At 47.5% G+C, this 15,911-nt stretch overlaps 1 protein-coding gene across 1 annotated transcript; it reads left to right on the plus strand.

The window, feature by feature from the left end:
- The first annotated feature begins 1,514 nt into the window (after positions 1 to 1,514).
- Positions 1,515 to 12,901, plus strand: slc30a1a (solute carrier family 30 member 1a). The gene is made up of 2 exons (XM_039738660.1): positions 1,515 to 4,238; positions 11,887 to 12,901. The coding sequence occupies exons 1-2, from the start codon at positions 3,653 to 3,655 to the stop codon at positions 12,798 to 12,800; spliced, it is 1,500 nt and encodes a 499-aa protein (XP_039594594.1). The 5' UTR covers positions 1,515 to 3,652; the 3' UTR covers positions 12,801 to 12,901.
- Positions 12,902 to 15,911: the final 3,010 nt, after the last annotated feature.

The raw sequence follows: 15,911 nt of genomic DNA on the forward strand, positions 1-15,911 counted from the left end.
GTAATACAAACTAGGCTGACCCGCCTTTTAAGGCGAGCGACTTTTAAGTTGACCACTTCTTAAGGCAATTCAATAAGTCGATCAATTTGATATTTTATACAAACTCATTCATTTGGTTATATTGCATTTGAGCGCTATTACTTTAATACTCATAGTTTCTGTTATTTTTGTGATGAAATTTAAATGTTTTTTCTATATTGAGGTCGCCCTTTTGAACCCCCCTGATATTTACTACGCGGTGAGGCATTTGTACTCCATCAACATTAATTATTTCCAGAGACATCATTTTGTCTATTTTTCCAGCGCATCGCGCACAAAAGCAAGGGAACGATGGGAGCACCAGAACTCTGCTCACATCGCGTTGCTTCGTACCGCAAGCTGCAAGTAGTAAGTCTGTGATAAGCGGAATATCGCTACGCTTTCCACTCATGGGATGGGAGGACAATCCTGACCGCTTTTATATAGTAAGAAAGAAGAAGAAGATATCGCACAGTCTGGAGTAGAAAATCATCTGTTACCAGGAAAAACGAAACTACAATTCCCATCGTGCATTGCAGAATGGACGGGGCGTGTGTGAAACTCCGTGCCTGCATAGCACTCATGGGATGAAAGGACAATCCCGACCGCTTTTATATAGAAGGATAATCAGCGTGGCGGCTCTGTGGCTAAGTGGACCGGTATCTGGGAGGCTGCCGGTTCAAATCCTGTTACTGGTAGAAGGGATCCTACTCCATTGGCGCCTTGAGAAAGGCCCTTAACCTGAAAATTGCTGCAGGGGTGATGTATGATGGCTGACCCTGTGTGCTGACCCCCAAAAGGTCATGTGACAAGACAGTTTCCCCTCGGGGATTCATAAAGTATATCAAATCCATACACATACAGTAAATAACAATGTTAATAATGATAAATTACATTTATAAAGCACTTTACATAGAGAGTGAGCAGCCACTTCACCCACCACTAATCTGCAGTATCCACCCGGGCAAGGAGACGACAGCCATTGTTGTGCCAGTGTACCCGCCGCTCAGGAGCTATTAGGTGCTGAATTGGTGAGAAGTAGTTAGCCAATAAGAGATGAGGGATGTTTAAGGGGTCACTGTGGCCAGTTTAGCTAGGATGCTGGGGTACACCCTACTCTTTTGAAGGATGTCCTGCTATGACCACAGAGAGTCGGGACCTTGGTTTTATGTCTCATCCGAAGGACGGTACCAGTTTTACAGAACAGTGTCCCCGTCACTGCACAGGGGCACTGGGGTCCACACGCAGACCACAAGGTAAGCGCCCACTGATGGCCTCACCAACACCTCTTCCAGCCACAGCCTGGACTTGAACCTAATGGAACATCTCAGGAGAGGCCGCCCACCGATGGTCTCCCACCCAACCGGACAGAGCTTTAGGGGGTCTGCGGAAAGAGCGGCAGGAAATCCCCAACTCCAGGTGTGTGAAGCCTGAGGCCTCAAGCCCAACAAGACTCCACACTGGAATCAACTAATAAGGACTGAGTAACGGCTTGGAATACGCGTGTAGACGCGACTTTTTTTATTTAATACATTTGTAAAAATGTCTGAATTAGGGTTCCTGAATTCTGAATTCCATTTTTCATTTTGACTTTTCACTTTTGGGAAAAAAATTAAATGAATGGATTTGAGCTCCAACAAAATGTGAGAAGAAGTGAAGGAGTCTGGAGATTTTCTGAATGTGCCAGGCTCCGGGGGGCCGTTTAGCCAGGCTAAGCTCCACACCCAGATATAATGGTCAGCTGCCCACCCATGCTGTCACTTTGTGCACCTTGGCAACTTTTTCACCATACACACTCACTTTCAGATGTCCCCCATACCATTTTGGGTGTGGACCTGCTGGTGGGAGACCTCATTAGTTTGGGGGTGCCGTGCCGTGCCCTGCCTTGTACCCAAAACTTTAACCTGAATGGTTCCCAACTGGGCAGTACGGTGGTGCAGCAGTCGCACTGCCCCCTTGGGTTCACATCCGGGGTCTTTCCTGCGTGGAGTCTTCATGGTGTCCTGTGGGTGGGTTGCCTTCTGGGTGCTCCAGTTTCCTCCCACAGGTTAGACGGACTGGTGATGTTAAATTGTCCCCTGATGTCTGTCTGTCTGTGTGGCTGGTGTCCCATCCAGGGATTGTTCCTGCCCTGCTGAGTCTTGTGCCTGCTGAGTGAGGCTCCAGCTTCCCTGAAACACTGCCCTGAATTAAGCAGATTTAGGACATGGATGATTCCTAAGTTTCAGAATCTACAGGATGATGACTCCCATAATTGCACTGAAGCTTCTGCTAGGTGGGCAAGCAATAACCTGTTTTCATAATCAGAAACTTTTTGGGTCCCCTTTGGAGATTGGAGTAGCGGGATTCATTGACAGTCGACCGGACATTTTTGATGATTGATCAAAAATCCAAAGTCTTACATTATTGTGTGCTTGGTTTCTGAATTGAAGCCCCCTGACTCGCCCACACCCGTAAGCTGTTATAGCGATGCTACGCTGAGGAGTTTGTCATTAGATCATTAAAAGCTGCAGTCTTCTCCCAACGATTTCCATTTTTTTTTAAAGATATTTACTGCACATATGGAGAAGGCGGCCATTTAGTTCAGTTCGTCTGTTCTTTTTGTTTCCTTCTAATTAATTGCTATTACACAAGCCCCTGCACTCCCAGCCCCCGTCTCAGAATTTGCTAAACGAATGGGGGGATTTCATGGAAATGGGAGCGTCACTCCTTGTGGCTGACAGACGCAGTGTCGGTTTCCTGGGAAGTGCACTCCTCTCTGATTTTTCAGCACGGCGTTCCTTGGTGAGTCACGGTGACGTTTTGTGTTCTGACTTTCTGACAGGGCAGTGTGGAAAAGCAACAAAAAAAAAGATTACGCATAAAAAAAAAAACAGAAAGGACGGGCTTAGTTACCATGGTTCCGGGTACCGGGAACTGGGAACTGGCGTTTCAAAGCGTCAATGGGGAACAGGAGTTGGGTGTGAGGCCGCCAATGAACGCCGACGGGGCGGGGTCATGCGCTGGAGTCGCCAAGGGGGTGCAGCGGGAGGCGCAGATTGACGTGATTCGGAGCCACAGAGATGGAGGAGGAGGACTAAGGGAGGGGAACTCGCCCGCCCCCTTCCCCATCTTCTTGAAAGACCAGTGGGCGTGGTTTCGCGCGGCTTCTTGTTCCGTGTGAAAACTTTGCCGGTTTCGGGTGCAAAGTTTGAAACCGTCTGCAAACAGCCGAGTCGAATGCTTCGCTCGGCAGTTGAGGATTTCGTCTTGTGCTCTTCTCCTCGCCTTGCCGGTAACATGGTGAACGACAAGTGGATGGCAAACCGCGGCGCTTCTGTCGTTGTATGCGGAGAATTGATTTGAGCGAGAGAGCGACTGAAAGCAGTGGATATTGTCTCGAGGATTTGACAAGGCGAGCGGCTGCAGCGCCTCGACGTCTTTCAAGGAACAAACGGGCGGCAGAAAACAAATAAAAAAGGAAATCTCAGTTGGCCACAGCACTTCGGAGCGGCTCTCGCTTGGTGGGAAACGACCGGTTGCCTCTTCTGCGAGTCAGGGAGCCCAGCGTCGACACAACCTGTGTACGTGCAAGCGAGACGGCGCCTGTGCCCGCCGAGAAGGGAGGGAAAGATCGAGATCCGGAGAGCGAGCCATGGCTTGCGAGCCCAACGGAATGCGGCTGCTCTGCATGCTGACCCTGACGTTTGGCTTCTTCGTGGTCGAGGTGGTTGTCAGCCGGCTTACGGCCTCGCTGGCCATGCTGTCCGACTCCTTCCACATGCTGTCGGATGTCATCGCGCTGGTGGTGGCGCTGGTGGCGGTGCGCTTCGCCGAGAAGACCCAGTCCACCAGTAAGAACACGTTCGGCTGGATTCGCGCCGAAGTGATGGGCGCCCTGGTGAACGCCGTCTTCCTGACCGCCCTGTGCTTCACCATCATCCTGGAGGCCATCGAGCGCTTCACGGAGCCGCACGAAATCGAGAAACCGCTGGTGGTGATTGGCGTGGGAGCCGCCGGGCTCCTCATCAACCTTTTTGGCCTCTGCATGTTCCACGGACACTCCCACGCAGGGGGGCACGGACACTCCCACGGAGGGGGGTCCGCTCACGGGGGCAAGAAGGGTAAGAAGAGCAAGTGCGAGAGGCCACCGGGGGGCACCTCGTCGACAGAAGAAACGAACAATCTGGTGGGCTGCGGAAGCCCGAATGGCGTGACAGCGGAGGGACCCGAGCGGAACGGTACGTATACGCGAGGTTTGAGAGTGTCGCCTCTGCTCTACTTTTTAGTGGGAACAACATGGCACTGCTGCTGTCAGCCCTTTAAGCCGTCGGGACGCCCACCCCCCACCTCTGCCCTGATGGTCTTTTGTGTAATCGTCCGGACGGCAAATGCTGGAATTCATTAAACTCCTTTTAGTGGAGGGTCGCGCAGAGCAGGGGACGCTAATCAGAATATCTTTTTTGAATGGGCAATGAAGTTAAAGGCAGCGCCCGGCGGCCCCGTTTAGGTGCCACTTGCTTTCCTAAAACGTCGTTTTACATCGTAAGTAGTAACAGTCGAGTATATTTCCAAATGAAGTGCAGTGCACAGCTCGCTTTCCGTAATTGTTACTTAGACGTTAGTGACCAGTTTTAAGGCCAGTGTGCAGTCTGCATGGCCTCCCAATGCATAGCTGCGAGTTTTCCGCCTTCGTTCTCTGAGATGAGCAGATTTTGTCAAATAATAACTTGAAAATCGCAACACACACACGTGCCCCAGTGGCTCACACAATGGTGTCATATCCACGGCTATTTCCTGCCTTGCACTGCGGCTGCTGCGATTGGCTCCAGTCACATCGCGACCCTGATTTTTGTGTACGTAATCGAGAGTCTTATATTGTTTAAACGTTGCTCAGTTGCCCGATAAAGTGGATCAAAGAAGAACAGAAAAGGACGGGGAAGGTCCAGATGAACGACTGCATCAGAGGAGAAGGACATGAGAGTGTGTAGAGTGAGATACGAAACACCTTACAGGCCCTCAGTTGACTTCTTCATTAAATTCACACTCAATACTCGTGTCGTGCACAGCAGAGAAAAGACGACTCCGGGATTCCATTAGTGGGCTGGGGGGCTCTGTGAATGTAGAATGAGGGGTGGTCCCCCTTGGCGATTGTCAAAGCCTGGGATGGGTCCCACATGATCACCAGAGCGTTAGATGAGTCAGGCACCGTTGGCAATGCTTTTCCACCGTGGTGAATGGAGCAGGGGTTTGGGGACACCATCCAGGATCGGCTGCGATCGTCGGGGCTCTGTGGTTTTCAGCTGCGGCCCACTTGCAGTGTTGCCATGACCCACAGGTTTGAAGCTCTTTGAGCGCGGGAAAGGCATTATATTAATAAAGTACATTATCAGAATTTATTTATTATTACCCACTTCATTCAATTCAGGCTGGCAGGCTTTGTTATCCTTGGCAAAAGAGGGCAGGGCAGCATTCTGTCACTGGGTCTACACCTACACACCCTCAGAATGACATTCACACAAGCCCACTCACCTAAGCAGCACGTCTTTGGGCATGCGATAAGAAAAATAGAGAGGAAAACCCGAGTGGGCATCACTGCCCGCTGTGCCACCATGGCGGGACTCCTCTGGATTATTGTGCTTGTTCAGCAATCCCACAATGGGGCGACCATGTTCATTTGACCAAACGGCAGAGCGTTGGGATTACCCATAAGCCATTGTGAACACGCTGCATTGCGTCAGCGTCGTTTTTAAATTGCCTTTACCTTTTGATATCTAAATATTGGTGGCAGGCTGATCCCTAACATCTCCTAACTGATGGGCTGCCATTAAAATATAAAAGGAAGAAGCAAATCTCAATGTCCTTTACTCCCCATGGATGCTGTCAGCAAGTCATTCAGTATAAAGTAGTGCCCACCTCCTGTCTGCTACAGTTATTAAAGCGTCTGCCCCATTTTTTAAACTTGCTTCTTCACATTCAGAGCCATAGAGAGCGGGCACCAACCCAGGGCAGGACCCCACTCATTTAAAAACCAAGCATTTTCTCTTAAACTGGGTAGCACGTTGGCACAGTAGCAGCCTATACACATAAAGAACTTTTTATTTAGTTCTGTGTGAAAAGATTCCAAAAGTTACCATGAATACGTAACTGATGCAATCCCATTTTAAAATGGGAATTGCTACGGAAGAAGATAACCGATGTGTGAAATGCCAGCCTGTTCCCGATGTGGAAAGAATTCTTGCGGCATACAAGACTGCAGGCACGCTTGAGGATTTCTCGATCTCTTGTATTCTGCTAGACAGCCTACTAAAGGTTACAGATTCCTGATTCTGTTGACATATTCCAAATGTTCTTAAATCTCCAGGAACCAACGTAATATGCAACAAGCCCTTCCCAGAATGAAACGGTTCTCTGTCAGGCAGGCAGTCAGTCGTCAAAGAGCCACACAGCCCAATACTGGCAGCCATACCAGCTGCACCTCGGAAGAGGTCGTTCACCTCCTTGGAGAAGCTTGGGTTGCTTGCTGGAAGAGGTGATGGTGAGGCCAGCAGGGGGCACTGACCCTGTGGTCTAAGTGTGGCACCAGTGCAGTGAGGGGGGCGCTTTACGGTGCAAAGGGTGCCATGCTTCAGATGAGATGTAAAACCGAGGTCCTGCCTCTCTGTGGGCATTGGTGGTGAGCATACATCAATAGAGCCGATTCCAAAAGTCTGCAGTATTTCAGAATTTAAATGATTTTAGCGCAAGGCTGGAGATGTAAATGTAAGGGGGGGGCTTTACGTCCAACTGACTGAAGGTGGTCCATTAAACGTGAACACACGAGAGGCTCTGCACCCGGTGTGTCATTTCCAGACCTATAGATGATGAAATCCAGGGATGTAACACAATTTGTGGATTCTCTTCACTTAATCCAAAGCAATTTACAAGCCATTTGTTTCTGTATTCCTGTGAAGCGAGTCCACTGGATGTCTCAGTAAGAAAAGACTACCGGTGCGGATTCTCCGGCCTACCGCCTGCTCTTTTTATGTTAGCCCTGTTGCCAAGGATCCTGCCTTCGTGATCGCAGGTTGGTGAGACCACCGCATCGAAATCAGTCCGCCACATATTAGCTGAATTTCCCTTCCCGTGCCCACCTTTATATCTTGTATTTGCATTTCTAAAAAAACAAAATGGCTATCCTAGAATTGGCATCCTAGCCGTTTGTGTTTCTCGCTCTTGAGGTAAAAGGCCATCCTAACACCATCATGGGTACCCAGGCACCGAGGGCAGAGGCAGCTGTGATGAAAAGGCGATGGGCGTGAAGCTAATGGGCTCCTCCTGGGCTTCTTTGTTCACCTGATCGCGCCCCTTTTGTTACTTTTAATCCGCGTGTTGTTGCTCCTTTACACCTGAGGACTGCGGGTCGCGTGCTCTGCACCACCACGCTGAATGTTTCTTTACCTCCTTTTCTCCCTCTGGAGTTTGCCATCGCCTGTCTTGTTCTCGCCGAAGGCATCTCCTTGTGGTGCCCTCCTTTCTAGGAAAAAGAAGTCCACTTCTGAAGGTGGATTACGAGAGTTGATCTTTTGATTTTCTGCGTTTTAAGGGGACTGAAATCTTTAAGAAGAATGTTAAGTGGAGTTCAGGGAGTCGCCGTGCTTTGTGGGTTTAGCTTAAGCGTGCCTGTTAAGCCTATTAACGCATCTCATTAATTCTCTATAGGTGAGACGCCAGGGCCATCTATGCACGGGGGCTTTCCATTTCTGTGTCCTGCCTCTTATGGGAATCCCATAAAGTTTTATGATATTTCAAAGTGGCAGAGAATAAATAACAGTTAAGAAGTAATTGTGGTACTTGTCAAAGACCAGTAATAGCAAATGTTTTGAAATTATTCTGTCTCTTGCCCTGTGTGCACCTTAGGGGCCTTTCCTCTGAAATCACGCATGCCCACCTCTCTTCACTGGCACCCTGTCTCTCGAGCACCTTCTCGAGCGTGTTCAGTCAAAATGTGGCCGGGCAGAGCTATCGTTCCTGCCTCGCACCGTCATTGTCTGCATGATGTCTACTTGTATTTGCGGATGGATCGCTGTCGGTGAGTCCACTGATTTGCGTATGTTGGAAATGGGTAAGAAATGGATCTCAATAAAGAGGATATGCTTAGTCTTCACATGCTGAGAAGTCCTTCACCATCCAACACCTTTCCCCATCTTCAGCCTGAGCCCCCAAAGATTCGAGGTTGTGAATGCTGGCCTGCTGGGGTCGGTGATAATGTCACGCACACACCTGCTCCAGGGGTCTCATGACAGCTGGCGAGGAAGTGGTTAAGCCATCAAGTGAGCGGGTGTTCTATTCAGACACGCTTGACTCTGCGTGTGCCGAAGGGTACATTCAGTCGGCCTAGTTTAGGGTTACAAGGAGCCGCAGCACTCTGTGCAAGTCCAGTCGAGGGGTTTTATTCTCCCAACTACCGCAACAAACCAGCTGCATGTTTATAAAGATGCAAATTAAGGGACAGTCAGGTCATCTGTCAAAAATCTTTTTTATCAAACATTATTAGTTCACCCAACCTCCATATTGCAAAGATGTCTGCTTGTCTTAAGTACATAAATATTTCACCTTATTACACCTCTGTAGTTCTAATGGATGTCTCCTTTCCCAAGTGTGGCACTTTGCACTTCTCTTATCCTGCATGTGGGGTCCTCATTCTGCTCAGTTTCTAGAAATGCCTACTGGAGTGCCCGTTAGAGTGTTAATGCAGTTATGTACTATATATAGATATTTGGAAATGGTGTGATCTAGTGGCCTAGCAGGTCAAAGTTCATACCTCAAATCCTCAGTGGGCTCAGGTTTGAGATGGAAAATGCAGATGGATGTTAATTTACTTTACGGCCTACAGTACTAAATTATTTTTCTTAATTGAGATGTGCCCTTGACTTATGATGGCCTCTGATTTTGTCATCATCCTGTCCTCCACTATCATACCTAGTGAGTCCAGGACCATTGTCTTTGCCGATTGGTTTATTCAGGCATCTTGTGTTCCTGTCCCAGCCCACCACAGTCTCAGACCACATGTTGGCCACAATGTGCCCACGTTAAGTGACCTGAATATCCCCATCAGGCCTGTCTGTGTGCTGTTCAGCTGGACCCCCTGGTGTAGGCCACCATTGTCCACCATGTTGATAAGCGATTTGGGAGGTTCCTTGACATATCTGAAGCCCACCCCTATCTTTTCTTAATTATTTTATCCCCCAAGACTCCCTGCCAGAGGATTTCCTTGATTTTTGGCTCTCATTTAGGAGGATATTTTTGTCCTGAAGTTTCAATTCCATTCACTATCACAAGTTATCTGAAAGGTTAAACAAAAGGTTAAAGTGAGAACAATAATCCTAGAACACCGCACTACACACACACACACACACACACACACACACAAGGACCTCCTGACTCTGCGCACGCAGGCAAGGCGAGCCTGATTTCTAAGTAGGCCCCAGATGGCTTATCTGTTTACACTCTGAGGACTAAGCGGTGACTCCTCGCTTTGGCTCGATCCTCTCTAATCTCTCTGTACCGCTTGCTTTGTCACTTTTGAATGCCATCATTTAGCCAATTAGACTCCCAGATACAGAAACTCCTGACCGGGGTGGGGGGGGGTCATTATTTTTGGACATTTCCTTTTTTGAGTTGTCCCTCCAGTCTGCTTGCCAGCTTCTAGTCTTAGTCCATTTAATGTACTGTAAGTGTAATAAATGGAGAGGGTGACGATGGGCATGCAGGGATATGGCATCATAGAGCTTGAAGGCGCCTCTCGGCACAGTATGGATGGTTAGGCCGGTCACTTTACGACAGTGCATCATGGAGAGAATGGGCAGCTCTTGTGGTTTTGCCATCATCCGCTTTCCCACTTACAGGGTCCGTCCTGTAATCCAGCTGTCCTTCCAGATCATTCTTTAAATTATAAAGTGCCTTTAATATCAGCAGGGTGAGCAGAACAGTAATAACTGATTAAAGGGGAAAAGATTCAAGCAATAAAAAGGCTGCCCTCTAATATGACAGCTAACCTGGCCGTGTGCCCTATGCCTGTTGTGTGACAGGCTCAGTTTCACTGCACCTCTCTTTATTTCTTGAATTTGTGCTTCCATATTGCAGAAGGTTCAAGTTGAAAAGCTGAATGAAGGTGGAGCTGGAGATAGCATGAACTTTCAGGCGGTTGCAGCTTCGAGTGCCAGGCGGTCCCAGGGTGTTGTGTCATTGTTCATATGTTGTGTAACATTTCTCAGTAATGTAAAGTACTGTATTTGCTGATGGGTCTCGGACTTTGCTCTCTCCCTGTGCTGACTCGGCTCTATGAGACTTTGCAGTGCCCCTTGCGTTTTTCCATAGATCTACCTGAGCTTGCACCAGATTGTCCCTTGCCTTCATTTTATTTCTATTTTGTAGTGAATGAATTGCCAAAAGACACAGAGAAACCCATGTCAGAAAATGGCGATAGCACATTGTGGAACTGATTTGGGGCACATATTTCGCCTTTGAATAGATAGACAGACTGACGGGTAGAACTTTATTTGTCCCCAGGAGGAAATTTGGCTTTTTAGAGAAGGTCTTTACATGCAGTGTACGGTCTGAAGACACATCAGAATGACGAAAAAGGAAGGTAAACGTCTAACTTGGCAGTGCCAGTCACGGTGAGGCACCTTACTGGTGTGTTACCCTTTGGTATAAAGGAGGCCCAGTCGCGTTTCCTAACACACTTCTGCTGAATAATTAATTGGCTGAAAGTCTGTGTTGGTGTGTCACACTGCAGCATTGTTCGTATTGGCACGCAGTGCTCTCTTCATTCTGTCCTCCACTTCTACCTTCAGAGGGTTCAGAGTGCATCCCATAACTGAGCCTGCCCTTTGAATCAGATTGTCGATTCGTTGGGCCTCTCGTGGAGTGATGTTACCAGTCCAGCACACCACACTGGCCGTCACAGAGTTCTGGAAGATGGGAAGGATGTCACTACCAGCATTAGTTCCCCTGTCTTATGAAACCAGTCATTGACGTGGACCCCCAAGTATCACCTGTACATCCACATCTTGAATAATGATTGGGCGTAGATGTTCTTTGGTATCACAAAAGTCAATAAGCGAGGTTGGGACCCTTGCAGCTCTGCAGTTCGGTAGTTCATCTGTTAAGGCAATTGGATTGCAACACACTAAGGTTTGGTTTTCTAACGCAAGTCAAGTAAACCATGTGACAAAAACTTGCAATCCAATTGGCTGTTCTGCTGAGGTCTGCTGCTAGACCCATCTTGTTCTAATGGTAGCATCTTGCTTGGGATGGGTCCAGCTGTTGACTTTTTACTTTTTCCTATACTTTGACAGCCCTGCACGACAGGTGACAGTAGTCGGAGTAAGCAGTCGTTCAAAAACCAGTGGAGAGGTTTGATGTGATGGCCCAGCACGCAACTAACCGAATCGAGCAGAACCCCCTAACTTCTTTGTTTTTCGGCCTCTGCTTTGTTCCCTGACTACTTCTCTTCTCCTGGTTCTTTATAATCTTCGCTGCTCTTTTTCCTCTTAGCATTTGTAGGCACCTCCATTTTACTTGTGATGTGTAAGCTGTGCTATTTGGTGACTTAATGGTAAATGTGAATCTGACTTTTGGGGTACCAGCAGGTTGGAGGCAAGAATGACACAGAGGGTCGCGTGCTCGAGGGAGTCACAGCAGCTTTGCCAGATGTCTATGATGTGCGACTAGATGTTTGTCAGTCGCACAAGAAAAGTTAATCAATGCAGTGATGAAGGATGGCATTTTGTCAGTCCCTTCCAAAGGTCCATCATATCTAACTACTGTATGTGTGATCAGCGGCCATTTCAAGTACTCTAAATTCTCACCGTCTCTCTTCTTGTCTCCCTTGTCGCCTTGCAGATCTGCTGCAGCAGAACAGCTTGGAGATCCAGGTCAACGGCAGCCTGCCTTACGATGAGCTCGACCCTGGAGAAGAGTCGGCTTCCCAGCTCAATATGCGAGGGGTCTTCCTCCATGTTCTCGGGGATGCCTTGGGTTCAGTCATCGTTGTGGTCAATGCAATCATTTTTAATTTCGTGTGGTCTCCTTGCGTGGCTGGTGTTCCTTGCATCAACCCTTGTGTGGACAGCCACTGCACTGACCATGAGCACGTCAACCACACTCTGGTGAGCCTAGACAACAGCACTATGTCCTCCGCCGGGCCTTGCTGGGTTCTCTACTTGGACCCCACCCTTTGTGTTATTATGGTGTGCATTTTGTTGTACACAACCTATCCTCTGTTGAAGGAGTCGGCCCTCATCCTGTTACAAACTGTCCCGAAGCAGATTGACATGCGTCGGCTGAATGAAAAGTTGCGCAGTTTGGATGGGGTGTTAGCTGTTCACGAACTTCATATTTGGCAGTTGGCGGGCAGCCGCATCATTGCTACAGCTCACATCAAATGCCACGATCCCGCCTCATACATGGATGTGGCGAAACGAATCAAGGATTTCTTCCACAATGAAGGCATCCATGCCACAACGATCCAGCCAGAGTTTGCCACCGTGAACTCAGAGTCACGCATCTCCCTCTGTGAACTTTCCTGCAGGACACAGTGTGCCCCCAAACTTTGTTGTGGCAGTGGAGACAAACACGGAACTGAGAAAAAGAGCACTGAAAAAGTAGGGAGTGGTGGTCTTCCCCTGCCCTGCCTGGAGATGATCAGCGAGTCCCCTGAGCACCTCGCTCAAGAAAATCAGCCCGAGGTGGAAGTCCAGAGAGCAGAAAATGAGGTGGAAATCGTCATCCCGAGAGAAGTGGAGTCATCCTTGTGAAGTGTAGTAGCGGGGTACCTGCTGGGACCAGATGCTGCCCGAGACTGGCACTTGCTTTTCTTTTCATCAGCAGATGCGATTGCGTCCCCCCTCCCTCTATTCCCCCACGTGTGGGTGGCTGTGGTCTCACACCAGTTCATTCAGTTTATTTTTTGTTTAGTTTTGTTTGGTGCTGTCTTGCTTAGCCTTAACTCAAATTCAGGAATCGTGATCGGCACTATTTCTTTTCGAGAGGGCCAGGCAAATCAGACTTGCAAAATAGTTATCTCCCAGTTGTTGGTTTTCAATGTTAAGGTAGTTAATTGAAATACATCGGGACGGTCAACAAAATGAAAACCTACCGATGTAGCGAATTCATGCCTGCTTCGGTTTCTCGAACTGAGGTCTACAGAGGAGGCTGTCGATCATCTCAGTAGGTGTACCCTTTTGCTGTTGAGAAGCCGCACAGCGGACCCTCATGGGAAACAGCGACACAGCTTACCGAGGGACAACTTTGGAATTTTTGAGGGACACGACAACACGATTCAGCTCCGACCAAATCTGTACCGGCAGGGCAGGGCCGGATGGCAGACGACGGTGACATTTCAGATGCATCATTTCATTGCATAGTCTTTCAGTTGTTCATTGAATTTTTTACCAACGTTTTGGTACTTGGCGTGTGAATTGTGAATGCTTTTACACCAAGAAATACCTTAATTGTTTAAAGTAATATAAGAGAGCGTATGAAAGTTGTATGGGTATGACATAGCTATATATACATAGAGATTTATATATATATATATATATATATAATGTATAATTTGGAATGTTTTCTTCATGTATGTGTGTTTTATTTTTATTTATTTTTTGTTTTGGATGTTTGTCTATTTAAAAAAAAAAAAAAAACTCCCATAATATTCCCCCAAATCCCCTCATTTGGGATGCTGTGATTGTATGTGAGAAATGGCCATCTTGGGGCGTTGTCCTTGGATCGCGCGTCTTTGGCACTGGAACTCCTAGGCTAACCCCCATTTGTCTTCTCTCTTTTTGTTTTAATGTGTTGTTTTGTTTTTAGTGGTATGCCATTTCAAAGCCTGCTGTCCGGGGCTTAAGCACAGAGAGAGGAGAGGGCACTGACTGGAATTGTTGAATCTCCCAGCATCCTCTAGTGCACTGGCATTTTCTTTTTGACGATTATATTTGATTGATTTTCTGACCCTCCTCCTCACCCCCATTATCTGCTTATTTTTTGCATTATTTCCAATAATGAGTGTTGCTATTTGAATTTCTGTTAGTCTGTAGTGTGAGTGTATAAATTTGCGTGTATTGACCACACACCCTATAGAACAGATAAACACATTACAGACGCTTGCACTGTGTGTGTGATGTGTGCTAAACAGCCAGACTGGGCCTTTTTATGGGGGCGCCTTCATCTGTGTTGTAGGGGTTAGGGAGGCTCCAGCCGGCCCCTCGGCCCACGTACCCCTAGAACCGTCTCTGCAGCCGCTCCCATAGAAGTTCAGCTGATCTTTTCCTGTTTAGTGCTCTCTGGTGTTAACGCGCTGTGCCACAGGTTTCCCTTTTGAAGACGCGTCATTTGGAAGCCTTTAGGTTTGTGGATTTCCGCTGTAGCCGATGATTGGCGACTTGACCGCTGCGGCAGGAGACCTGTTCTTATACTGTAAGATCTCGGTCACGCTGGTATATAATAAAAAGCTTGAGGGCTTTGCCACCACTTAGTTATTACTTACCGTGAAGACAACAATTGCACCGAAGTGACCGCGTTACAAAGTCGGATCTGCTTGAACGTGCTAGCTGTCAGGGTGGTGCAGGCTGATGATGGACTGAGTAGTCATAACACTCACTGGAAAGACTTGTCACAGCTCGACTGGCTGCTTTGGTCCTTCCCAGTGTCCATTTTCTATTGTAATTCTGGAAAGGAAAGAAAGGAACATTAAAACTTCATCCGGGTCCGTTGAAAAGGGGGTGGAAAGAGGGCAGACATCGTCGCCGTGTTTGTTATTGTGGTGGTCTCGGCCTTTCTGTTCTCTGGGGCCCTCGGCCAGGTTGTTGATGATCAGCAGTTCCCATCTGTGATACTTGAAATGCAGTTTGAAAATATTTGATTCTTTTTATTCTGTAACTTTTATATTCAACACTGTGTCTTAGGGCCTTACAGTAGTGTGAATAAGAAATAATTGGAGGTTAAGGTTTACTTTTATTCATTTGCCTTGTTGCACAAAAGGTGACGTCTTGGCCATATACACTTCCCACTTTATTTTCGAGTGCTTTATGTCCGGATGTGTGTGTCTCTCTCGGTCTGTTTAAAATGATACATCAAACCCTTCAAAATATAAATAAGTCTTTATAATATGCAGTGCACTCTGTGTGTGTGTGTGTACAGTGTATTACCATTCAAGTGTCCAAAGCTGCTTTTCTGAAGGGTCCCATCCTTCAGTATAAGGAGTTTCAGAATGCCATTACAAGGCGCTTTATAAGGCATCCATCAACTGGGCCTTTGACCTTGCATGTCCACAAACAGGAAATGAAAAGCTTGACATTTTTATTTTGGAAATCATTGCAAGGTTCAGCTGCAGATAAATTCTCAAATAGTCTTAGTATATTTCAGGTATTTAATAAATAGCTCATTTACGACGCAACAGCTCACACGAATTTCCACCTGCATGTACACCTCTCGGGATGGCGTGGTGAGCACCTCTGATGCGGCGTCTGCACCTTCTCACCTTCGTCACGTGGGTTTTCTCCAAATGTTTTGGTTTCCTCTCGCCACCCCTGAATATGCGTGTGGTAACGTTTATTGGCACCGTAGGCTGCTGTACCGCTGTGTAAGAAACTGTGCCCGCTGTTTCACTGGCGTCCGGTATATATTATCATGTGGTTGGTCTCCAGTTCCCTCAAACCTCAAAGTGGGTTTCACAAGATGGACGGGTGAGATGTTTACTGGTTTCAGTGCTAAATTCTTTTATGGTATTGAAAAGTTTAAATGGGTTGAAGAAGAAAACGAGAAAATTTCAAATCTGTGTAGTTAACTCTTTTTTATTTGCATTATCATATACATGCACAGTAAGACTGTGCTGAGTTCATACCCAAGTGTTTATTTGGAAATGCTTG

This window comes from Polypterus senegalus, chromosome 16 (assembly GCF_016835505.1).
Source record: "Polypterus senegalus isolate Bchr_013 chromosome 16, ASM1683550v1, whole genome shotgun sequence".
Lineage (NCBI taxonomy): Eukaryota > Metazoa > Chordata > Cladistia > Polypteriformes > Polypteridae > Polypterus > Polypterus senegalus.

Bases quoted from the DNA above. Each gene is read 5' to 3' on its own strand.
- slc30a1a (XM_039738660.1), top strand. From the start codon at position 3,653: ATGGCTTGCGAGCCCAACGGAATGCGGCTGCTCTGCATGCTGACCCTG. The intron at 4,239-11,886 runs GTACGTATACGC...GTCGCCTTGCAG, and splicing joins GGAGGGACCCGAGCGGAACG to ATCTGCTGCAGCAGAACAGC.